Here is a 26,925-nt window from a genome sequence, read left to right as displayed (position 1 = left end):
AACCTCCACTGTTTATAAGTTATATTACCGCAAAATAACACCAAATAGAGATCAAGACAATAGCACATAAGGTCTACATTAAATCAGGGCACAGCGTCGGTTTCCTTTGTGTGTTTTATAAGTATATATTAATGATACAATGCAAAGCACTCTGTTTTGCTATGTATATGCAGATGATATACTCTGTACATATTCACTCCCTATATTTTTCTCTCTCTTTTATCATCTTTGGTAGTACTGGGGTTTGAATTTGGGAGCTTTATGCTTGCTAGACAGATGCTTTACTGCTTGAACAATTCCCCCAGCCCTTTTACATCTGGTTATTTTTTAGACAGAGTATTTCTTTCTACACAAGGTTTCCTGGAACCCAACCCTTCTATTTACTTAAACTCTCATTTCTTCATTGATGTGTGTGTGTGTGTGTGTGTGTGTGTGTGTGTGTGTGTGTGTGTGTGCATGTGTGTGTGATCTGTCTCTCAACAAGAGTGATAATACGACAACACCCTCTATTACTCCATCTGAACTTATCTTTCCCTTTCTGTCCAGTAGTGTTTTGTTTTGTCTTTGTAAAACTGGTGCATCAATACTTGGCACATATAAATGTACAATCATATCTTCTTGACAGGTGGTTCTTGCATTAATATCCATTTCCTGTCTTCATCTCTTCTGATTAGTTTTGGCTAGAAGTTTCATTTGTCAGATACGAGTATCAACTATTCTTGGTTCTTTGCCATTTATACTTTCTTCATATCCCATTCTCCTACCTTTTTTCTTTTTGTCCTGTCTAGGTGAGTCATGTGTGTTTCTTGAAGGGGAAGCATAATTAGATCTTTTATTTAAACCCATCAATCAAATGTATGTTTCACTGGAGGGTTGAGCCCATTTCTAGTCCTTTGGATTGGGTTGTTGAGGAGTTATGAGATTTGGAAGAGTCGTGTTACCTTGCTTGTTCACACTTCTTGTGTTTCTATACTGTGATCTGTGCATCTGTTGGAATATGTACATCTCTGTATTTTATTAGGTTGATTTCTTTTTTTCATAACCAGTTTAAATTGTGTATTTTTACATCATATTTCAAATGACATGTCTAACAAACAAGTATTCAAGAAGGGAATCTCTACATACAATCACTTTAGAACATAATTAAAATTTCGGCTGAGGGTTTGTATGTCATAGATACATATTAATCTATGTAATAAAACATTATATCTACAGAGTCATAAGTTTTTATGTCTATATAGCTGTGTTTATATTTCTAGTACCATGTATATAGCACTGTGTATGCAAATATTGAGTCCACGCTCTTGTACTGTTTGGATCTAATAGCCACATGTTAAGGATACCATGTGCCTTTTGTTCCTTTGGTCTTGACTTGTCTTACTCAACATGATTCACTCTAGATTCATCCACTTCCCTGCAAATGCCATTATTTTATCTTGTCTGTTGGCTATCTAGAATTCTACTGTATATATACCACTTTTTCTGTATCCATTCATCTGCAGTAGGGCATCTGGATTGTTTCCATCCCCTGGCTATTGTGAATAGTGCAGAGATGAACATAGCTGAGCAGGTGGCCTTATCATATCTTGAGTTATGATGTTCAGATAGATGCCCAGGTGTGGTATGGCAGGATCGTAGGGAAGGTCGATTTTCAGTTCTTTAAGAAACCTCCACACTGCTTTCCAGAGTGGCTTAGCTAGCTTACAATCCCACCAGCACTGCAGTAGGGTTTATTAGACTGATTTCTTAATGAACAGTCATGTCTTCTAGACTCACTCGCTAGTGCCATCCAAAGAACAGAAAACAGAAGACTGTGTCAAGCAGATACTGTATGGGGACTGAGGGCTGGTCAAGTCAAAGGACAAATTGCCTTTACTCTAAGTTTTCCTTCTTTTCTGTTGGCCCCAGCAAGCTTTGCCCCCTGTATACTAGGCAACTTCCCTTTAGCACCAAGCAGCCTCTTCCTGCCTTGTGCACATAGGGCAGAAAATATCCTATCCTAGGGTTTACCTCCTAGGCTGTAGTAGAGAGAGAACATCTATCAGAGCTCTGAGATCTTCTCTAACTGGGGGAATAACTAATCTATTTTCTTGTGGAGTTCAGTGCTTTCTTTTCCACTTGCTGGACAGAGAATACAAAAGTGGAGAAATAGAGTGGTTTACTGAGCCTGAGCTCTGAGCCTTGGATCCTGTCCAACAACAACCTCATTCTACAGGGAAGCAGCTCCCAAGTGCTCGGGCTTCAGTCTCTTAGTCTTTGCTGTAATCTTCAGATAATAGGGCTGGTTCCTCATCACAGAAGACTGAGGCACCAGTCCTGGCATTCTTCACGATCCAGGCTCCCTGCTGCTCAGACTTCTCAGAAAGTCTAATTCTCCCTAGCTCTCTTGGCTGGGTCTCACCCAACGCTGTGTGTCTCCAGACTCCCTGTGTTGTGACCATACCACATTTTCAAGTCCATAGAGCAGTTCAGTCTCAGAATAGAGGTCTCTCTCTGAAGATGACACCTGGATACAGTTCTTGGAGTTATGGGGAATAAAATAGACTCTCCCCCTCTCCCACACAGTGTTGCCCTGTCTGACAGTGGACTTTGTTGTTGTTCTAAATTCCTACACTGACTTTAAAAATTGTAAGCTTGTCCCATGGTTGAGATTGCCAGAGTGTCACCAGAGCCAGTTGACTTCTGTTGGGTCTGTGGCTTTGCCATCCCTTCCTGCTGTCCCTAGGGAGGCTTGCTTGTGTGGTGGGCTGCTTCTTGCCTTGCCCTGGGTGGCCATTGTTTTTTCATGGTTCTTCCATAGTTCCCTTGTCTGTTTATGACTCCTAATGTTCTTCCTCTCTTTATCTTTGAGGACTAACATCTGTCTTTTATGACTATGACTCTTCTTAGTTAGAGTCACAGAAAGGAAGCTTCTATTCCCACATCTTACCACAGAAACCGCAGTAATGATTTGAGAATAAAGGAATTCATTTTTTTGCAAAAGTTAATGGGAAAACTCTATGCCATTCTGTTGAGAATTTGCTGAGATTTCAGACCAGTTGGGGTGTTCAGAGACAGAGTCATTTATCTGGGACTGACCCAGGTCCCTTGGTATCAGAGAAGTGCCTCAGTGGTTGTTGAACGATGGGGAAGAATTTGCTTCCTACTTCCCTGTTTTACAAGGCCCCATCGACTCTGGTACTCATTAATCAGCACAGCACTGTGCAACCAAAACGAAAACAAGTGATGCCACCTCAAGACTGTGGTTGTGAAATGTTCTATTGAAGTAAAATCTAATCAATTTTATCTATCGTTTGAGAAGAGATTTTGATATATTTCCCAGGCTGGCCTACATCTCCTAGGTTTAAGTGACTTTCTTTTCTCAGCCTCTCAAGTTGCTGAGACTTCAGGTGTGCAACGGTATACCTGGGTGATTGACCCATATTTTAATAAAACAATGTTTTACTGGCTGACAAATTTCTAGTGAGAGTTGAGAATGACTCCACCAGGCAAAGATAACCTCTTTTCTTGACTAAAATCTCATTCCCACATCCCATATGCTTTCTGTGCTGCTCAAATCTAGAATAAAAGCAAAAAAGCATTTAAGAAAATATTTCACTGTAGTGTTGGGAAACTTGGCTCATCCACTCCAAGTTTTAAAGGCCATTTCAGAAGGATAATATTATTATGTTACCTTCCTTACTATATATACATAGTGAATTATATAGAAGCCTGGAGACTCCTGGGAATGTCCCACCAAACATGCAAATCTTCGAATATCTATTTTATGTAAGGAGATTAGAAAGTCACTTTCTGTCACTTGTGTAGCTCTATTATGCAGAACAATCAAGAGAATGTGGGCAATAAATCCTGGTAAGGAAGAAATTTGAGTGCTGCAAAGACTATGTAGATAATTTTAAGAGATTTCCCCTCTGCTGAATCATATTTATAAAGTTAGGCTTGTTTTTAAAATATAAATCAAATAAATGGTTTCCATAAAGCTACACACTTTTAGGATAAACTGAATTCCAAGAAACTTGTAAGTAGATATTTCTCAAATACATCAATGAAAAACTTGCCCTGAAAAAATATATATAAAAAGTGAAGTTCACCTTTTGTGTTTGTATACTATTTATTCTAATGCCAATTGTATCATCATGGATATACTCTGGATAAAATTATCTCATAAATGCTATCATTAATCAAATGTCAGTCATAGCATTTAAGGTGCATATAGAATGTAATTCAGAAAAATTAAACTCCTATAAAATTACTACAATGAAAGATCTAAGAAAAGTTCTTTGTGATTTCATTCCTGGTGAAGTTATATATAATTTAGAGACAGAAAGATGTTTGCTCTCAAACTAATAAATGGATACATATTAATTTATTTTCTCAATTTGTTTGATGAGCACCATAGCATAAGTAAACACCCAGATTTTGATCTTATTGATATTCTCATAATTTATTTTATATGGACTTGACTGTGCAATATAATAAAAAGAGAGAATCAAAAAGTAAGATTTATGTGTCTAAGAAGATGCTAATGCTAATCTTTTCCTGATTTTGTCAATAAGTATTTTGATAATACTATTCTTCTCATTTTAATTTGGTATTAATCAGTGAAACTTTATCCCTAAATTAGCTGCTCTCAAAAGCAGGTTCAGTCTCCTTTGCCGAGGAGGCACAGTACCTGTGTATCTGTGGTTCTTTTTTTCTATGCTTTTGTAATAGGTCTTCACAACTGTATCATTAAGGAAGAAAAGGATACTGGGCACTGGTTGCTCATGCCTGGAATACTACCTATTCAGGAGGCTGAGGTCTAAGAATCATGAGCAGACAAACCCAGGAGACTCTTATCTCCAATTTACCAGTGAATAGACATTAGTGGAAGTATGCCTCAAGAGATAGAATGCCAGGCTCAACCAACAAAAAGCCAAACAATATTATAAAGCCCTGACTTCAAGCCCCAGTACTGGCACAAAACAGAAAGGAGGAGAAGGAGGAAGGGGAAAGAGAAGGAAAGAAGGAAGGAAGGAAGGAAGGAAGGAAGGAAGGAACGAAGGAAGGAAGGAAGGAAGGAGGGAGGGAGGGAGGGAGGGAGGGAGGGAGGGAGGGAGGGAAGGAAGGAAGGAAGGAAGGAAGGAAGGAAGGAAGGAAGGAGGGAGGGAGGGAGGGAGGGAGGGAGGGAGGGAGGGAGGGAGGGAAGGAAGGAAGGAAGGAAGGAAGGAAGGAAGGAAGGAAGGAAGGAAGGAAGGAAGGAAAAGAAAGAAACTATAACTTAGGCTAGCAATCTGGGATTCCAGAAAACTTAGAAGATGCAGTTTATAGACAGGGAAATTGGAAATATCAAACTTTGTTCTCAAGGCTTTCAGCTAATAGATTGAGGTCACATTGTGAAAGATAATTTGTTTTCCTTGAAGCTGATTGATTGTGAATATTAATTACGTATAAAAAATATCTTCAAGCTGGGCACAGTGGTTCATGCCTGTAAATCTAGCTACCTTGAAGGCTAAGATCTGAGTATCACCATTCAAAGCCAGCCAGAGCACTAAAGACCGTGAGACTCTTACCTCCAATTAACCACTAGAAATTAGGAAGTGGGTGCAGTGGCTCAAGGAGTAGGGAAGTAGCCTTGAGCTGAAGAGCTTAGGGACAGTTCCCAGGCCCAGAGTTCAAGCCCCACAGCCGACAAAAAAAAAAAAAAGTATCTTCAAAATCCATACTACTTTTTGTTCACGGTTTGCTTGTATGTTTAATGGTGCTGTTCTTGTTTGAAAAAAAAGTCTCACTGTATAGCCCAAGATGACCTGAATCTGTGTAACCCATGCTAGCTTCAAACTTCTAAGCCTGCTGCGTCAGTCTCCTGAGTATAGGATGAGAGGCCAGTCCAGCACCTCTTTCTTGCTACACTAGAGTTTGACTAAACAAGTGGGTCATGACAGAGGACAAATACAGTTAACTCTTACCAACCAAATGCATTATTTTCTTTAAAATTCTCCATAAGCTATCAACCATAAATAAAAAATTAGATAGTGTTAGCATTTGCAAGCGCAAGAATGTCAATAGAGCATCCTTTAAATTTTCTCTCTTCAAATGAAAAGCTTACTATTCAATGAGAATGGTTCAAGAATGGACAGTTCTTGAGAATAAGAGTCTTACTGTGGATCCAAGTATTCTTGTTATGAACAGACAGACTTCCAAAAAGGCACTTGTATAGGATACATTGTATTTTCACCAGTAGGCAGAGAAGCACAGTTCTAATAAGTTATTTTTTCCCTGTCCTAATATTGCAATTTAAATTCCAGGAGTTGGTTCTGTTCCTTCTAATGACCTCTTCTTACATGCAGAGCTACTAGGGAAAACTTGTTCAGCATATATTTCCAGATTCAATTGCAAGGGCTTTTGGATGATGAATTAATAAGCAAGTGGAATTCTCCCAGCATCTGTCACTATTATAGTCAATACCTAAGAAGTAGGGTTTTTTTGCTTCACACAACACTCTAGATACAAATTTTTCTGGAAAAAAGGCAGATATATTGTCGAGAGTTTAAAACTAGAGACCATCTGACACCAAACTCTACAGATAAAAGAACCAACATCCATTGAGCTCAGCAGTTTTACCTAAGTCATCAAGGCTTGTCTATGGAAAAATTTTGTCTACATAACAAAAAGAAACAATTGAAATCATAAAATAGACAATGATAAAATACAATATGCTTATTTAATCAATACTTGTTGATGGCCTACTAAGTACCAACTTGCTGGATGTTTTATCTAAATTGGAACATTCCATTAGATATGGGCCAATTAGATAAACAAACACCTCTCAAGAGAAAAACATGAATAATTCAAACCAGCCTGAGCAGGAAAGTCCATGAAACTCTTATCTCCATTTAGCCACAAAAAAGCTAGAAGTGGAATGGCCCAAATGGTAAAATGAAAAAGCCAAGAGACACTATGCAAGCCTTGAGTTCGAGCCTTACTATTGGCACAAAAGAAGAGTAAGAAATGCAAAGATGAAGTAAAGGAGGAGGACGAGAAGTAGGAAGAAGAGGTGGACGGAGCAGAGGGGAGAAAAAAGATCAGTAATAAATGAGGGGGCTACTTAACATTCATAAAATTTATAAAAGTTTCTAAAATCTAAATCTGCTTCTACAGAATTATGAGAGTGGAGGTCCTTTCATTTAGCATCATATTATAAGGCCTCATATATCTAGGTTTTGTTCTATTGTAAAAAAAGAAAAAAGAATTAGGAGAGTGAAAAAAAGAAAAAAGCCCTTTTCATCCATATAGAGCTGATATTGGTGTAATTTGATAACTGATATCAAAATATACATCATTTTTGTTGAAGTTCTGCATTCTTTTTTTGTACATGCTTTGTAGTCTATTCTTCTCTACCTACTGGCTCCTCATCTTCTTCCTCCTCCTCTACCTCCTCCTGCTCCTCCTCCTCCTCCACCTCCTCCTTCCTGCCCCTCTTCCTCCACCAACAACTCCTCCTCCTCCTCCTCCTCCTCCTCCTCCTCCTCCTCCTCCTCCTCCTCCATCTTCTTCATCTTCTTCTTTTTGGTGTGGGTGGTAGGGCTTGAACTCAGGGCCTAGGTACTGTTCTTGAGCTTTTTTTTTTTTTGCCAGTTGTGGGGCTTGAGCTCAGGGCCTGAGTACTGTTGTTGGACTTTTCTCAGCTTTTTTCTATGTTTGTGGTATCAAGGAATAGAGCCTGGGTCTTTGTGCATGCTAGGCAAGCACTCTGCCACTAGGCCCAACTCCCAGCCCCTGTTCCTGAGCTTTTTTGTTCAAGATAAACACTCTACCATTTGAGCCATAGCTACACTCCCTGTTTTCAATAGTAAATTGGAAGCAAGAGTCTCACAGACTTAGTTTCCCAGGCTGGCTTCAAACCACAATCCAGATCCCAGCCTCCAGAGTAGCTAGGATTACAGACATGAGCTAATGGCACTGACATTTTCCACCTACTTCATTTCTGGATCCTGTGATCTCCACGAGAGGGAAACAGCATAAGGAAAAGAGCAGGCAAGGCACAGGGGAGGGGCTGGTTCTTCCCTAGTCTATGCAGTAACTATGCTTCTGAAAGGACCTTTTCCTAGAGCCTGGCTCTTTTTTAGCTTGGTGTGGACCTCATCACTAAGATGGAAACAGTTCAGCTTATTTCTACCCACCTATGTGATCATTCTTCAATTTTCCCCTCAACTCTCCACTTTTCTCTTCAATATTATTTCAGTTCCATGTGTCCTTTGTCCCTTGTCAGGATCCCAAATGATCCCGGCTTGTCTTTGAAATTCCACTTAGGAGAGTTTATGTTAAAGAAATACTGAAAAATGTACCTCATAATATAATAAATCTGGATAGAGTGTCAGAGGGAGAGTGAAAGATGCTACTATTGAAGCAGGAGAGAGTAATTAATCCAACCCCAGAAGAGGAGGAAAAGGCTTACTCTAGGAGATGGTATTTGATTTGCATCTGAAAGCTGGCATCAGAGTTTGCCAAAAAACAAATGTAGATGTCTTGCCACCCAAAAGACATAATCATGGCTCTTAAGGGCAGAGGCTCATTATTTTCTCATGCCATTGGCTGCCAAGTGCAGAGCTAGGCTGAAATAAATATCGAATTAATATTTAAAGATTGATTATAGGTCTTCATTGAAAACTCTTCTCAGATGATACTTTACTGAACTGGCAAGGCACTTAAAAGTGCCTGGCAAGTAGTGAATGGTAGTCATTGTTAGACTCACTTTTACTAAATTCATAATACTTCTTACCTTTACTGTCATATTTTATTACACTGACTTAACAAATTTCTTCTTTTCCTCTCATGGGTACACAGATGTTTCTTTTTCTTTTTTCTTTATTCTTTTTCATTTTTAATCCATCATGGGGCTTGAACTCAGGGCCTATGAGCTGTCCTTGAGCTCATTTGCCCAAGGCTAGTGCTCTACCAGTTTGAGCCACAGCTCCACTTCAATTTTTTGAGTGGTTAATTGGAGATAAGAGTCTCACAGGTTCTTTTCTGCCCAGGCTGGCTTTCACAGTGATCCTAAGATCTCAGCCTCCTGAGTAGCTAGGATTACAGGTAGGATCTACCAGCACCCGGTTTGACATTTATTTTTCTATTTTGCCTCATTATTAACATCTGGGATTTAACAATCTTATGTGTGTAAGAAACTTGTGTAATATTAGCTTATTCCTAAGTTTGCTAAAGAATGTAGTGAATAGCAAACTATGTCCTAAACACAAATCTTATGTTTTTCATGAAAGACTTAGTCTGATTATGTTATTGAATTTGTTCAGACAATAACACTGAAAACTTAGTCACAGTTTTCCCTTCCTTGGAGTATGAACTGAGAGCATTGGTGAAAATTAAAAGCCAACTATTCATCCCCATTCTCTACCTCCCCTTGACCACTGGCAAGGCAGTAAAAGAGATAGTAAGGTGGGGTCAGAAGAGAGGTGAAGGGTAGGGATTACTCTAAGTTTACCTTATAAAAAATGATTAGGAAAACAGCCTCAGGTTTAACATACTACAACTTATTACCAAGAGGGCTAGAGGTGTTCAGAAAGCCAGATAGGCTAACAGCTGGAGAAGAATACGGCCTGCTTATGTCATTTCTCATAGTAGTCTTTTGTTCTAACCAGCCAAAGAAGAAAAGAAGGAAATAAATATGAGCCCCCATTGTCACCTCTGACAGTAATGGGTGGGATTCCATGCCCTCCCCAGCCAATGAACAGCAATTCCTATTCAGCAAGACTTTCTCACGTAGGTCTCCTGCTCCAAGCATGATGCTCTGATTGCATGTCTTCCTAACCTTTTTCCCAGTTTTCTTCTGGCAATAAATGCTTTATTGTTCAGCCTTCAGGAGTGCCCAGAGTATTAAGAGTCATAAGATATGTTCATGAGAAAAGGCATCCCCATTCTCAGAGTTTATAATACCATGAATAATTGTGGCTGGTATAAAGATGCTTACAAGGAAGATTGATTAAAGGGCAACTCAATAGTTTGCTAACTATGTGCACATTAAGGACAAGTGAGAGACTCTCCAAAGATGATAGGAATGTTGAACAGTTTTGATTTAAAAAAAAAGAAAGTTGTAGATTTCTCTGAGGAGATTAAAAAAAAACATTATAAGCATGGATGGAAGAATTTGTTGTTCGGTTGCCTAATTTGGACCCAATTTTTTATCTGACTCCTTTTCAGGAAAATTGTGATTCCAGCTATACAAACTTATTTGAAAGCACAGGGTGAGATCTTGGTGGTATGAATTGCTTACTTGTCTCACCCCTCCCCCCCAAATTAAAAAGCTTCAATAAGGAACAAAAGCTTCAAATAAAGTTAAATAAAACGTCTGTTTTTATTAATGATGAGAATCTCATTTCTCTTGAATCAAGAAGGCTGAGCAAGCAAGTACAGAGCACAGGCTAATTACATAAGGTAGAAGTGAATACTGTGACATTTCAAGAGCTCTTTGGTGTAGCTCATTGCTATCCCGTCATCTATGAAATACGCGCGCGCGCACACACACACACACACACACACACACACACACACACAGTCTCCACTGCCTTTATTCTCACTGAACTGGCACCTGTCAACGTCCTGAAGAAGTTGGAGTACAGTGTGACAGATGTTGTTGTCAGTTACTGCCTAAAGCATTCATTCCCAAGTTATAAACATCCACATGATTGAAGTAAGGATTGCACACACAGGAGACAGGAAAGCTTTGTTTCCTACTTAGGAAACACTGGAAAGATAGCAGAAACAACACTAGCATCACCTCATCATAAAGCAATCCCTGCTTGTAAATTTTTCCAAGGAGGAAAAGTACATTAGAAGGTACGGAGTCCTCAGTTTACACAGGGAGTTAAAAGAAAATCGTTGCCTGCTTATTCGTTCGTTTGTAAATTGAGATCAATGAAATTTCTCTGAACAACAGCATGAAATCAATTGTAAAATAGCATATAATTCATGGATAGTATTGTAAATTATAGTTTGCTTGACAGTAATCAGTGGGGTTTTCATGCACTGCAATGTATTTCCTTGTAACTAGTCTGAGGACAATAGCTGTGGATCCATTTCTAACACAGATTACCATATTACAGTGATCTGTTTTTTTTTTCTGTCCACAACTCCCTCTGTTTGATCTCATGCAAATGATGCAATCAAGCAAATGGAAAACAAGATGTTTTGACAGACAGGGTCCCTTCTGTTTCCAGGGTTCCCCTACCATCCATTTGCATGTATACATACCTGCAATTGTTTAAATCCATTGATCCATGGCATTGCCCTGGAAAGCCTAATCACATCCTTAGAAACATATTATCAAATCAGTGGCACTTAGTTCAGGAGACAGGTGTCGTTACACTCCTCTTTATACTTTAAATGTTAACCTGATAGCTTATGTTTATGCTTCCTCATAAGCCTTCTTTCCACTTCTTTTAAATAACTGTTCTGAAAATAAAAAACAATACCTCCCGATTGTGCCTATTTTTTTGCATAGCTACTCTCCCCCCCACCAATACCTCCTCCTCTTTTCTACATTTCCTTTCAAATTTCTTTATTGACTCATCCCATTTCACCAAGGCTTGCTCAGTTTACCACCTGTAAAACTTCCTTTACCATAAATCCAGTCAGATTCTACTTCCTTCTATTTTTATGCATCTCTCAGTTTTTTCAAAGTCTATCCCTTCTTCATCTTTTTATGGAAATGCATTGAGAATAATGTACTTTGAGGTGAGGCAATGCAAGTATAAAAATGACTTAGGAGTCACAAAAGCATTTAATCACATTGGCTTTCTTTGAACTCGAGATGGTAGTTTTCAGATTTTTCAGAATCAAAGATAATACCAAGTCCTAGTGTGCTTGCTTGTCATATTTCTCAAACAGAAAATGTAGCTTAATCATATGTTTTATCTTGTAAATTAACTGACCAGGAATAAAATGTGGGGAAAAGGTTTAAATCTATAGGAGTCCTGAGAGTCTGTGTTATGGTCATACAAGTGTAGGTTGAGCATATAATACTTACAAATCTCAGTTTTTAAGACATATATACTGATGCCTCTAACTTTTGTACACTTATGTCTTTACTTGCAAAGCATAACTTAATATCTTTTCTTTCCTACTCCTGGGGCCTGAACTCAGGGCCTGGGCACTACCCTTGAGCTTTCTCAAGGCTAATACTCTACCCTTGAGCCACAGCACCATTTCTGGCATTTTTCAGTGTCTGTGGTACCAAGGAATCAAACCCAAGGCTCCATGCAAACTAGGCAAGTAATCTAATCCCAAGACACACTCCCAGCCTAGAGCGTAAATTAATATCTGACTTCACTCCCTTATAACTTAGCACTAAATGAATCGAGGTCATTCTGGAGCCAGTTCTTCATTGAAGGTGTGGAAGCATCGTGGGTTCTTACTTATTTCTTCAGCACTTGGAGTACCATTCTCCCCTGCACAGTAGAATTACTACCCAGATGGCCTCTTAGAGCCTGCCCATTCTTATCATTTCTACCTCACACATAGGTAAATTGAAATGTTGCCATGGACTGTCTATGACTTTAAAATTTCTACGGACACTGCTGTCTTTTCTTTTACTTGGCTCTTGGCTAAAACCTTTGCAATAATCATTCCTTCTGTGTGGGTTTCCCGCTTCCTGTTTCTCCTGGACATTATAGCTCAATTCTGAGCGCTCATTCTATTCTATCAAGTGATCTCTTCATTTTGTTTCTCTTGCTGTTACTATTTCCTGACCAGAGCTATTCTATGTATAAACAATAACTCTTAGGTAGTTAAATTCTGAATTTATGACATAAAAGAAATTTAAATAAGAATGATATGAGCAAGAGAGATGGGATCAGAGGCAGTACAGGATAAAAGAAAATATAACAATATTGATATGACTGCAAGGTTGATTTCAGTTTCTGTGTCACAGATTATCACTATCATAGTAATTCAGAGGAAGAAACTTGAAGCTTAGATCCTCTGGGTTCCTTTAAATAATTGGCTATGCCATAGCTGAACCAAGAAGGAAAATAAGTAGTATGATAAAAAGATTTTTAACAAAAAAGGAAACAAGATACTTCTTGCTGAGTACTCCAGAGAGGCAGTTCAAACAGGGAACATTCAACTGTATTAAGTTATTTCACTGTGTTCAATCTGAGATGTCTTTCTGGTGATAAGATGATAAAATGTATAGAGACCTGAGAAATCAAGAAAGCAGAAGACTGAGGAGGTGAAATATCCACAAGACCTGGAAATGCGACTTTCTAATGGATGGCTAAATAGCCGAGTGACCAATAATTTGAAAATTGAAAAAAAAAGAGAATATCCAAGGACAGGACAATATGTGGTGGTGAGAGAGTGAGGGGATCGATTGCAGTGCTGTGAATGAATTAGAATGAATTTAGAAGTCACCAGCTTCTGGCTGCACTTGCTACATTTTTGATTTTGGAATCCTGGATATTGTTTCTGGAGTTGATCAAGTAATGCGTGTCCCTACACTGGACAGTGGATAAATGAAGTAGAGGTGAAGGGCAGTGCAATTGAGGAAGTTAAAGTCAAGCCAAAAATTGAAGATGAGTCATTATGAGGATGTTAGAGTTGCCAAAAGGGGGATTATGATTGAAAAGAAAACTGAGCCAACACTGAAGTCATTGAGGAGAGAATAAGGCTGACGCTGGAGTGTATGGGGGCAGGTGTTAAACAGGTTTGAGGCCATATATCTGTTCCAACTAAGAAAATGATATTGATAAACTCCAACCATTTCTTCTCCATCAATGTTATATGTGTATAGCATAGGAATTTTGAAAAATGTGTATGTGCTCTTCCCTCAAACTGATTAGTATCTGTTACATACCCTCACTGGAAAACACTATTAACATTTTGGTCTATATCGGTCTCCTTTTTATTCATTTTTATGATGATTTTTATATAGTATTTTGGAAATATATGTTGTTGTGAAATTCACTTAAGCTTTATGTCATATTTACTTAAATTTTGACTACTAAAGTTTGAATACAGAGCCCCATGCTTGCTATAGGGATCCAGCCATAAGTCCAGCTTTGCTTTTCACTCATCATTTTGGAGAAGTTTAGTGCACTTTTTTGCCAAGGCTGACTTTAAACTGTGATCCTGTAGATCATAGGCTTCTGAATAGCTAGAGTTAGAGATATAAGACACTAGGGTTACAGTTAATTGTTTATTGGTAACTCTTCTTTATAAAGGCAGATACCTGCAATGGTCAGACAATTAACTTCACTAGATTACTGAAGATTTTTAGATATCCTTAGACAGTTAAGTATTTCTGAGGAAAAAAGGGATAATCTTCATAAGGGACATGAAGCTTTCCTCTGGTCTTGCCCATTCATTTATTCAAATAAGACTATTATAATTGATCATTTTTTTCCCAGTCCCAGAGGTATCCCAATGAATATAATAGCAAATAATCCTTTTGTATTCAAAACATTTCCATTCTTCTGGGAGGGATATGAAGTCAAGAAATAAATGGCAGAGCAATGTCTGGATTATTTTTTGTTTGGGTAATTACAGTAAGAAATTAAATAAGATGGTATGACCAGCCTAAGAGATAATCCATTGACACTGGTTATATTACCTCTGGCTACTATACAAGCCCATGTTGATTTTGCTCCTGAAATGACTTAGAGTAAAATCCTCAGCTTCACTTTCCCAAAGGATAACCAAGAATTCAGACTGATGGGAGGGTGTCACAAAGTTTCTGCAGGTTAGGGAGAGATGATAAAGAGATCATCGTAGTATGTCACCCTCGAAGCATGATTGTCTCATCATTATTGTCTATGGCGGTTCTTTGTGTGGTGGTTCTTCTTTGGGTGAAGTCTTCCTATGTTCAAGCTCTCATCCATCCCATTACTTTCTGTAAGTTGTCATTCCAGTTGCAGGCACATCTTCTGACTCCATGTCTTTGCCATGGATCATCTGAGCACATTGATGGAACGTATTCAAATTCATCTTCATCACCGATAGGATACAAGTTGTTAAAAAAAATTAGCAAGATTTCAATTGAAAGTTCCAAGTCACTGACTGACCACTTTTTGCTCTGAAATCTCTTTATTTCCTATAAAATTACTAATCTGTCTGTCTTCAGGTAACCTATGTGTTTAAGCTATTGATTGCACTTCTCATGGAAATCTAGGTGTTCTTTTCCTAGTTTACTTTTGATAGCAGTGCATTACAAAATCTATTTGCCTGAATTAGGTTGCATTTCATTACTCTTTTAAACATGAAAATGTTTCAAGGTTAATAGGAATGAAGAATTGGTGTCACTTAAATTGTGACTTATTTCAAAGATGTTCCAGACAATAATGATTATTCTTAGTAGCGTAAAATATGAATGATGTTCACAGCTTGGCAAACCTGAATGAACTTTGGTAAGATTACGAAATACCTTTTAAAATGAAGTGTTCATGGCATCTCAGAATTAAATTAAGGAATTACTGATTAGTGTAGTTTAATGCAAGGAATATGATATCCATTAGAAAGGTGAACAGGTACAATGTACTAAGGAGTTCAGATTTAGAAAAAAAAAAAAAACAGTCTATTCCTGGCCGAGATACTATCCTATTTTTTTATCATTATCATTGATATACAGCTCAGATTTACTGAGATCATCTCATTCATTAATTATTCTTTCATTGATTCCTATATATGTATATATATTTTAAGACATGATATACCAGACTTTGAAATGGGTACTGAGAATGCAAAGTGATTATAGCACTATATTTTCCCTTAAGGTGTTTAGTGCACTGAAACAATAAATAAACAAATAATGATGGCACTATATTGTAATTGTCACATTAAAAGTCATTAATTTGTCATTAAAAATCTGTGCACAATTTTTTCTCCTTGTATCCTGGTGAGAGCCGGAAGTGTTTCTAACTTAAGAGTGTTCTTTTTCTTAAGAAAGAAGCAGGCATTTTCACTAAACCTGACAATTTGAAGGTCAAATAATAGTGGGCTAGGTAGCTAGAAGAAAGATATCTGGCAAAAGGAATTACAAACTCAAAGTCATTGTTACAGGCTATATATTTGCATTTCAAAAGCAACTCTTGTTGTCTTCAAATATGCTTTAAAATAAATTAAATATCTCATTTATTTTTAATGGGGTCTTTGAACTAAGACTAAAATCCAGAAAATGATTTACTTGATCCTGGACATTCAAGGAAACAGAAAAATTGTTAAAATGAGAAAGTCAAATCAGAAGTCTGACTGATACGTGCCTATTTGAATAGTGCCATCATCTATGTAAGACATTAACCACTCTCTATTTTATTACTATTGACTTTATGGCTATTGTTAGGTTAAGCTTTAACATTTCCCGGGGTAGCAATGTAAAAGGGCGATGGATGAGAGCTTCTGAGTAATATCAATGATGGTGAATAAATCCTTGTTTCTTTCCTTCCCTAGATTTAGGAGTATTTATGCCCCACCAGTTTCTTCTTAGTGCATGCACCCACGTGGGCTGCACAAACAGTTCCCGGGTCATACTGTTCACAGCACAACTGCCACCCGAACATGTGGATCCCCCAATTTTGACCGTCCTGGATTCTAGAACTGTATATGTACAGTAAGTAGAAATATGACTTTCACATGTAGGTTAATGCAAGAATTCCAGTGAGTTCAACCAATTGGGGGAAGGGCTGGTGACTTTGAATTCATTTTATTGTCATTCAATGCACAGGAATGACTCTTACCAGTGGTTCTGGGAACGTTTAATTATCATTTGCCAACTTCATTTCTGTTCTGCCTCCACATAATCTGGCTGACATACATGTGTCCACAGACCCACAAACAAGGAACAACTGGCATATACACATATGTCTTTAGCTTTCTATATGTGGACTATTGTTGTTTATTGATTTAAATAATGGAAGTATATGAACACATATAGGTATAGAATTTTTCAGAGGGTAAACCAGGATCTTCTGATTTACTTACTCCTTCTGTTTGAAGTCAGAAAGGAAATTTTGCATATTTAGATTATTTCTTTTATTCTAAATGTATTTTTATTTAGATAATCATACAAAGGACTTTCAATTCTGCAGTCATATTTGGGCTACAGTATCTCTTAATCAACATTACCTGTTCCCAGATTATTTCTAGTATTAGTGATTTTGGTTCATTTCCTAACATACAGGTAAGGATGACGTATAGGGTTTACTGTAATTCTGTTCTACAATCGAATAATCCTCTCTTATCATTAATTAATGCTTAGTCACATTTATAGCTCTTGGTCCTAGTTTTCCCTTCCGTGAAAGAAAGGATGGCACGGAAGTAATCAGGACATTCATTTGAGCTGAAAAGCACTGTGATTCATACCCTCTTGCTCATACAAACTTTAATGTTGGCTTTCAGTTGTCCTTCAACCAAGGCTGCTCACATACCCTAAAAGATCTCCAACTCAGTTGAACCTTTTGCTATCTGTCTGCTGGGACTTGCCTTTCTCAATCTACATCATTCAGAAGAAGGAGCCCTCTTCTGGAATGTGTTTTATCCTTCTTTCAACTTTCCCAAATCCAATTTAATTAAACATAAGTCCCCCATATCAATCTGTGTGTTTCCTCCTTGATTACTTAGGCTCTCCCAGTCTTCCTCTTCCTTGTGTACTCTAATAACACGTCTCCCTTTCCTGAGTAGCTTGAAGAAAATACGTGCTCCTTGTCTTTCAGTTACTTAAAATTTTATGTAGCTTGTAGTACAAAAACGCGTAAGGGAGCTAGAAAGGCATTACCTTTGAGTGGAACATGCCTTGTTTTCTTATAACAGCACAAATACAACTTCATATGTATCCTTCATTGATTCTGCATGTTTCATTTTGTCTTGAATGAATACTGATACTAATGCTACACTTTTTCGTTGTTTGTTTTTTCATTTCCAGATGGAAACAGCCACAGAAACTCAATGGGATTCTGGAACGTTATGTATTATATATTTCAAATCATACTCATGATTTTACAGTTTGGAATGTCATCTATAACAGCACTGAACTTTTCAAGCACCATGTGCTCCAATACCTGCTCCCTGGTAATAAATATCTCATCAAGCTGGGAGTACGTTTACTTTATTTCTGTCACTTTCTCTGGTCCCACCCTTTACCTTCCTACTTTCTTTCCTTTGTCTTGTCCTTGTTCCCTCTCTTTAAAATAGATTGGAATATGTTTTGATTTTTATACTGCAAACTGAGCTCCTATCCTAAATATGAATCCTATTAATCCTTAATTTTCATATTTATTTTATATTATACAAAAACAACAGATAGACATCTGAGTCATATTTTTCTCAAATTTAATTTGAGCCTATTAGAAATAATTTTATAGCCAGATACCATGGCTCATGTCTGTAATTTTAGTTACTCAGGAGGCTGAGTTCTATGGATTGTTGTTCAAAGCCAGCCTAGGCAAGAAAGGTAAGCGTTCCTGAGACTCTTGATCTCCAATGAACTGACAAAAAGCCAGAAGTGGAGCTGTGCCAGCCTTGAAAGAAAGAGAGAAAAAGAAAAAAAGCTCACAGACAGTGCCCTGAACTCAACCCTCAAAACCAGCACCTGTGTGTGCCTGTCCACGCCCGCGTGTGGTGTGTGTGTGTGTGTGTGTGTGTGTGGTGTGTGTGTGTGTGTGTGTGTGTGTGTGTATTTATTTCTAATACCTGGACTTGAGCTCAGGGCCTGAGCACTTCCTTGGACTTTCTCAAGGCTAGAACCCTAGAGCCACAGCACCACATCCAGCTTTTTTCTATGTATGTGGTAACCAGGAATCAAACCCAGGTCTTCATGCATGCTAGGCAAGCACTCTACCACTAGGCCACTCCCAGCCCCACAATATTTTTAGTATTGGTAGTATTTCATAATTGTCGAATGATTTTTTTCTAAAATGCTAAGATTAATGAGGTGATTGTCCTGCAGAGCTTGTATTCATTTGAAAAACAAGTCACAGTAGGAAAGTGTAAATCTTATATTTTAAAATGAAGGTTTAAATGACCCTCAAATATTCTTGATTGTTATTTCACTGTGGTTTGCATCAGACTTCTGTTTCTGAAGAACAGTCATTTAATGAAGCCTCAGAATCAACATCATTTACAGATTTCTCTAGGTAGACAATAGCATTTTTTAATGCAAAAGAGCACTTTTATAGAAAGGTCTTTTAAAAGACCTTGCTATTACCATGGAATTTATACTCAGAAGTTCCTTTTGTGATAGGTTTTTTTTATGAAATATAATCTTTTTTAAGTTTAATAGCACATCTGAAAATAACTGAATATAAACATGAGATTGTCCCTATTTGTTCTAAACACACTCTTCATTTTATAGCAATACCTATATAAGGATATTTGCTTTGATAAATGCCATAGAAAATATTCTGCTCTTGATTATGAATAAATTTACATTTATGTAGACACTGTGTATGCATTCATTTTACTTAACATGCTCTTGAATGCTCTAAATATTATACCACGAGAAAATAAACTGCATTCAGGTACTGCTTTCTGACTTGACACCACAAAACAAGGACAATCAGACAATGTTAAAAAAAAAAAAAAGTCCTCTTCAAATCACGCCATGTGCCTGGGTACGCAGCAGAGCAGATGGGTTCTTTGAAACAACAGTTTTGGTTACTCACAACTATATTCAAAAAATAAGAAGATGTATACTAACTTGATTTCAAAAGCTAATGCACAAGTCTTTATGACTTTCAAAATAGCGATCATATCAAAATCAAGAGACATTTCAACTGCTGGGAAGCTACCAATATTAAGCCAGAAATGGTTATGTTCTTGACTTTTATCCAGAGGAAGCATATGAGATGAAAATAGTTCTACTCCCAAGGCAGTTCTTAGGATATGCTGTACAGTCAAACTCAATATTCTGCATTTTATAATTTGGGAATACCTTGACAAATAAGTAACACTAACTTAGTAGCCTGCTCCCTTGAGTTTTAATTTGGATTCTAGCAGTGTTTAACCTAAGGCAAATGCACTTAACCTAAATTTAGGACATTGAACTGAATAATTTCCTTGAATGATTTTTTTGAGCCATAAAATTCTATTATGCTAAAAACTTAATCTTAAACAAAAGTCTGTGGAATCAAACAGTATCTGTCAACCACCGAGTAATATTGATGTAAGAAGTCAGAAAGATTTGGAAGTTCTTGCCCTACCTCTTGTTAGGCAAATATTCTTGCACACATTATTTTCAATTTCAATTCATTTATTAGGACAGAAAATACTCTAATGTGTTTTCAGGAAATCTTAACTGAAAGGTTTTCTTTTCTTTTTTTTTTACTTAACCCTGTTAAGCAGTAAATTAAATGAACCAGAACATTTTGGGTTCATCCTAGTTAATTGAGGGATTATTGTATATTTCACAGTTTCAATATAAAAACTAGCTTTCAAGGTCAGTAGAATAGAAGAGGGGCATCGGGTTCTCTGCAAAATGGAGTTGCCTTTAGAGTTTTTTAGCATGTGGATGAAAGATTGGAAAACCATAAACTTAGGCAACAAAGACTTCAGGTAGCCTTTCCAATAAAGGGAAATAACCTGGGAATTTGAATCAAGCTTGGAGGAGCAATGGTATTCACTTTGCATTTGACTGAAATAAAAGCTAAAATGTTGCTTAGCTTTCCTGGCTCACTCCTGTAATCCTAACTACTCAAATAGCCTGAGATCTGGAGATCACAGTTTGAAGCCAGGCCAGGCAGAAGAATCACACATATTCTTTAACTCCAGTCAATCAGAAAAAGCCCAAAGTAGAGGTATAGCTCACGTTGAGCCACAAAGCCAACTGAGAGCACAAAGCCCTGAAATCAAGCTCCAGTACTGGCACAAAAATGAATGAACATATAAATAAAGGAATAAATAAAGACTTTATCTCCCAAAATTCGATGTGCAGGTTCAAGCATGTACTGGTAAAAATTGTAAACATACAAGTAATGCTTATAATGATGAATCCATGAGTGAATGACCAGTTATTCATAAAAAAACAAAAACTGGGATTTTTGATATAATCAACTTTTTTCTGAGAAAACTCGGATTTCTCTATATGCTCCCACCCCCAATATGAGAGTGTATGTATGTGTGAGGAGGTGGGGGGTGGGTGAGAACCCCATCCAAGGTAATCAAGACCCCAATCCAAATGCCCATACTACAATTTCACCCATCTGAAACTTGCTTAAGCTGCTGTGAAATCATTTTGAAGACATGGGTGCCTATTATTCCAATAGGGCATCATGGAGACCAGGAATTGTTAATTATGTATTTTCAATTACATTTTTCTGGAAATTTTTCAACTAGTTACAACTTGGAAAACAGTACTATAGTACTATATATATGCATATGTATATACATACATATATATATATATACAAATGCATATATATATAAATATTTGACCAGAAAGCTCCCCCTATCCCTCAGTGAAATGTTGGCTATTTCAAGTATCAGAAAATCATAAACTGCACTTGTAACCTGAAGAAATACTAAAAAGTTTATATTGCTTTTTTTTTTCCGTCATGGGGTTTGAACTTGGGCCTGGGCACTATCCCTGAACTCTTCACTCAAGGCTACCGCCCTACCCCTTAATCCACAGCACCACTTCCAGTTTTCTAATGGTTAATTGGAAATAAGAGTCTCAAGGTCTTTAGTGCCTGGGCTGGTTTTGAACCTCCATCCTCAGATCTCAGCCTCCTGAATAGCTAGGATTCCAGGCATGAGCCACTGTTCCCAGCTTATATATAACTTTTAAATATCATTGTAATTTTTTTTTTGCTAATCCTGGGGCTTGAACTCAGGGCTTGAGCATTGTACTTGGGCTTTCTCAAGACTAGATCTCTACCACTTGAGCCACAGCACCACTTCTGGCTTTTTTATGTATGTGGTCCTGAGGAATTGAACCCTGGTCTTGATATTTATTATTCTTATTCCCAATCAGAAGCACTTATTTATCTTAAAGTGTTTTTCTTTGTCTCTGATAGTTTGTTCTCATTAGAGGTGTGTGTGTGTGTGTGTGTGTGTGTGTGTGTGTGTGTGTGTGTGTGTGTGTGTTTAATTATTCTGGAAACTTTTGTTCCAATGTAGTTTCAGTTTATGGCCTACATCTCTCTGCTCTAACTCAGGATAGTTCTTTGACTAATGCATTCTAGTTTATTTTTCTCTTATCTGCCATGACATCCCATCTCCTAAAAAAGCAAGATAATTAAATGTCAGACTTAAGCACTGAAACCTATTTGTCTTCAAGGGAAAAGGGGAATAGTATTTAAAGAATTGAGAACTTTTATTGTGGATCTTCTTTTCTCAGTGCTAACCTTTGAGGACCCAGAGTAAGCTGTGTTTCCTTGGCTCTGTTCAGGCTTGCACAGGAGGTGGGTGTACACTGAGTGAGGCAGGTGAGGCCCACACTGATGAGAACATCCCAGAAGGGGTACCAGTCCCCCAAGTCCACTCCTATTCTCCTGACTCCTTCAACATCTCCTGGACTGAGCCCGACTATCCGAATGGTGAGTGAACTCTTAGCCTCAAGTTAAAAAGATGATTAGCAAAGGTAAATTAATATTCTAAATGGCAGCTTATATGTGGTGCTTAATTTTTAATGATCATTTTAGCACATAAAATACCTGAGATAGTATCATTGTCTATAGTTGGGGAGATTGTAGTTTTTTTTTTTTTTTTTTAGGCTAACACAGGGTTTTGGTGGCTCAAAAGTGCTCCCTTTTGATGGTTCTTGTGTACTGCATCTTATTGTTTAATGTGTTCCAGGAGAGGTGAGAAGAACAAATGAAGCTTTCCCAAGAGTGACATTGTATTTTCAATGACGTTCTCTTTGTACCCACCATTAGCTCTTCCTTGGAGAAGTAGAGACGTGGGAAGTTCATGTACATATTGCATTTCAAAATGCTTTTGATTTAATATGTTTATCTTTAGAAGAGGCCACTCCATATTCTTTAATATACTATTTATAAATATTTCAACATGCAGTTTTTAAACCAGGAATGCATTAAACATACATATACTTGTACTTATTTAAGTTAATCTGTATTATGTTTGTACATGTTATGTATGTCCTTGTACCATTTAGAGCATTAGAACAAAAAGCTCATTATAAGAAATTTTTAACAGCACTGAGATTAAAATTGATTTATTCAAATGATGGAAATCATTTCTAAGAGTCACACAACCTGCCATTGTTGCATACTTGTAGAAGCTTCCAGGACTTTAATTTTTATTCTTCCTTGAGACAAATATCAAGAAAAATGAATCATAGAAACTGTTTTAGGTAAGTCGTTACTGAAAATTGAAACAGTCTCTTTCAGCATAGCTAAAAAGGAATGGAAGAGAAAAATGGTCATTTTATTAGTTTGTCTTATGTTTACTATGATATTAATTATCTCAACTATCTCATTTTAATTAAACTTTTGGCAAATATGGTAGATACATTTTCTGTAATGGAGAGAGTTCCAATAATTAGAGTGAGTGATTATCTCTTCTATTGGAGTTGTTCCTGTGCTACTACAAATTTCCTAATAAATGGATGTGTGTGTGGGACTCTAGTAGGCAGACAAAACTCTTGTACTATTTCCTAATTCACAACGAAATCCTGTCCACCAGTGGTAGTGAAAATGGCAATGATTTATTCTGATTGGATTGCTGTTAAATGCTTTTACATGATTTACATTTCAATTGGTAGATACAACTGAAAGGATAAGGTCCTTGGAATTCTTGGTTGTTTAGAAAAATACTTCCCATATTCCAAGGCTCATTGTTTGATATGCTACATGCATTTACACAACAGCTTTGAAATAGAGTCAGTGAATAAGACAAAATAGGAATTTTTTCTATCCCTTTTGCAGTAGTCTCGCATCTACTCATAACACAATTTTTAGATTTTCATTAGAGTACAGTGACTACACACTTAAACATTATTTTGACTAAAACAACAAAAAAAGAATTCTTACTTTACTACTCTTTTCCACTATTCCCAAATTTTCCAGTGTTTTATTTCTATTGTTGATAGACTGGAAAGGATGATCTAAGTGTTGAAGAAATTCAGTCCTCTTGTTTCCAAAATTCCCAGGTTCTCTAGATAACCTAAGAAGTGAAATCCAAATTCAATACTCTGGTATACCTTTGTTTAGATCACTTTATAATGTACCATTTTTAAAAGTCATTCTGCAACATTTGTTTATGACTTAATGTACAACTGAAAGATACTCATGTGGAATTAAATAGGTTTAGATATTCATGATAATGGTCATGAATTGTTCATTTTTTCCTTTTACACAGTCTCAGAAAATATTGTACCTGTTGTTGGTAGCTGATATTTAGTTTATTTAATATGTCTTTGTGAATAATGTTTTAGAAAAAAATTTAACTCTGCTGGTCAGTGAGCCAGTTAAGTGCCTACATGGAACTTCTTCATTAGGACTTTATGATCATGAAGAAAAACATGCATTGAGAATAACTAAACCCATTTTCTATGAAACTATGATTAATTTTATTCATTAAGTGTGACAATATGTGCAAAGTATTTTTAAAAGTTCTGTTGTAGATGTGTTCATAGTCTTTTGTCACAATGACTTAAAAAACAAACCTTTTTTGTTTTGTTGATTTTTAAAAATAATTGATTCTAATTGAAATGATCAAACTCAATGATAACCTTTAACCTAAGTTGCTGAGTGAATCTTCTGTATGTTATGGCCTTGGTGCTGAACATGGTAGATAAAAGCCTACATTTTTCATTCCTCGTCCTCCTCTACTTTATCTGTGCTGGAATGATTGATCCTTGGGAAAGAAGAGGTTTCAGATGCCTAGAGAATATTTCCTATATTATTTTCATGTGTTCCTTTTAAATTATATACCAGCAGTATCATGAACAGCTCTAGATCTGCAATAGTTGAACAGTGAAGGTGTTATCAATTAATATTTTACAAAAATCAGACTATAGAGATAGTTGGGGGATGGGGAACTCAAAGAAAACATAGGATATATGATCTATAAGAAAGAAAGTTTAATGCTGTCACTACTTTGGAAAATAGTATGGGAAATGGAAAAGAAAAAAATTAAAATAGAGTTGAGTGGGGTATGATCCAGCAATATCAATTCTCAGAATATATCCAAAAACAGTATAAACAATGCCTTAAGGTATTTGTACATTCATGTTCATTGAAGCCTTCTTCATGAAATCCAAGAGGTGACAGATGAATGATTATGGGGCAAATAATAGCTAATTAAAATGGAATATTATTTCACCCTAATTAGAAAAGAGTACGTCCTATCATATACAATGCCATAGACAAAAGTTGAGAACATCTCAAGGAAATAAAGCAGTCACAAACCCACAAATAATTCATGATTCCATTGGTGTGAGGTATCTTCAATAGTCAAACCCATGTAGACAGGAAGGAAATCTGCAGTTTCCACAGGCTGGATGGAAATTGAAACTAAGAGTTGCTCCATACTTGGTACAAAGATTTACCTTCCCAGGATGAAGAAGTTCTATAGATCCGTTGAACCAAGTGCATGTATAGATTACACTACTACCTGGAACACTTAAAAGTGAGTATGATTCAGCCGGGGACTGGTGGCTTATAATCCTAACTATTCAGGAGTCTGAGAACTGAGGATCATAGTTCAAAGCCAACCTAGCCTTGGGCAAAGGAGTTCAGGGAGAGGCCCTAGAATCTGAGTTCAAGCCCCATGACTGACCAAAATAAAAAAAGAAAATTGAGTATGATTGCCAGGTGCTGGTAGCGCAGTCCTACCTATAATCCTAGCAACTCATGAGGCTGAGATCTGAGGTTCACAATTCCATGATCAGTGCCAGTATAAGCAGAACTCTAATCTCCAATAAAATACTTAAAAGGCAGAAATGGAGCTGGGGCTCTGGTGATAGAGCAATAGCCCTGAGCAAAAGAAACTCAGGGATGGTGCCCAGGCTCTAAGTTTATGGATGGACACACACACACACACACACACACACACACACACACACACACAATCAAAGATAGCAATATATATATATATATATTTATTTATTTACCAAAATAAAAAGAAAATATAATTAAATTCTATAAGCTTTCAAATCAGAAACAAAGACCAAGAACTGTGTCACTTCAAAACAAATATTTACTAGGTAACAGTCACATAAAGATATATGTATAAAATATAGTATATAGTAGGTTTCTCATTTACTATAATACACCCATCTGTGATAATGGAGCAGACTGTGGTCCCCTTTCAAAACACTCATTTTTTCCCCCTGAGTGAAACCTCAGCTTGTAGTTCCTGTAGTCTGACAATACAAATAACAACTACTTGTTGGTCATTGCCTTGGGTTGCTTAGAACAGTTTTTTCTTCCTTGCTGCCAGTCCTGGGGCTGAGCACTGTCCTTGAGCTTTTTTCAAGGCTAGTGCTCTACCACTGGAGCAACAGCACCACTTCCAGCTTTTCTGTACATGTGGTATCAAACCAGGTCTTTGTGCATGCTAGGCAAGCACTCTACCTCTAGGCCAAACTCACGTCCTGGCTTAGGACAGTTTTTAAGCACTGAATCTTTATCACTTGATTCAAACCTAAGGCTTATCTTGCCTTCCAACACGTTTTGCTCAGGTTTTGTCCCTTGCTTCATGTACTTGCAAAATGATGGTGTGACATTCCACTTCTGTCAGAGAGAGAGCCCTAGGAGGCCAGAATTCCTTGTGGCAAAAGTGATATTGATAAGCTGTGATTTCAGCCAGGATTTAAAAACCTCTGTGGGGAGCTACTTTTAGGTCCAATGCCAGTATTCTGCCAGACTTTGATACTGACTTTGCAATGCCAGTAGCTACCAAAATCTCTCGTATAGCCCCAGGGGTTGTTGTGTCATGAATGTGCTACCTGGATTGTACAGCTTGTCCAATGAGACAGTCTTT

The 26,925-nt window shown here is 37.2% G+C and overlaps 1 protein-coding gene across 1 annotated transcript in view; it reads left to right on the top strand.

The window, feature by feature from the left end:
• The window catches only part of LOC150039010 (usherin-like), a gene marked incomplete at its 5' end in the record, with an annotated part of 572,498 nt that overhangs the window by 253,600 nt on the left and 291,973 nt on the right, over positions 1-26,925 (top strand). The window contains 3 exons of the mRNA XM_090328110.1: positions 16,435-16,594; positions 17,906-18,077; positions 22,367-22,514. Of these exons, the coding sequence (XP_090184236.1) occupies positions 16,435-16,594; positions 17,906-18,077; positions 22,367-22,514 (480 nt within the window). The remainder of the gene's footprint in view (positions 1-16,434; positions 16,595-17,905; positions 18,078-22,366; positions 22,515-26,925) is intronic.

This window comes from Megascapheus bottae, unplaced genomic scaffold (assembly GCF_031878675.1).
Source record: "Megascapheus bottae isolate mThoBot1 unplaced genomic scaffold, mThoBot2.hap1 H_1, whole genome shotgun sequence".
Classification (NCBI taxonomy): domain Eukaryota; kingdom Metazoa; phylum Chordata; class Mammalia; order Rodentia; family Geomyidae; genus Megascapheus; species Megascapheus bottae.
Note: the sequence above shows the minus strand (reverse complement) of the source record. Positions and strands in the feature narration are given on the sequence as shown.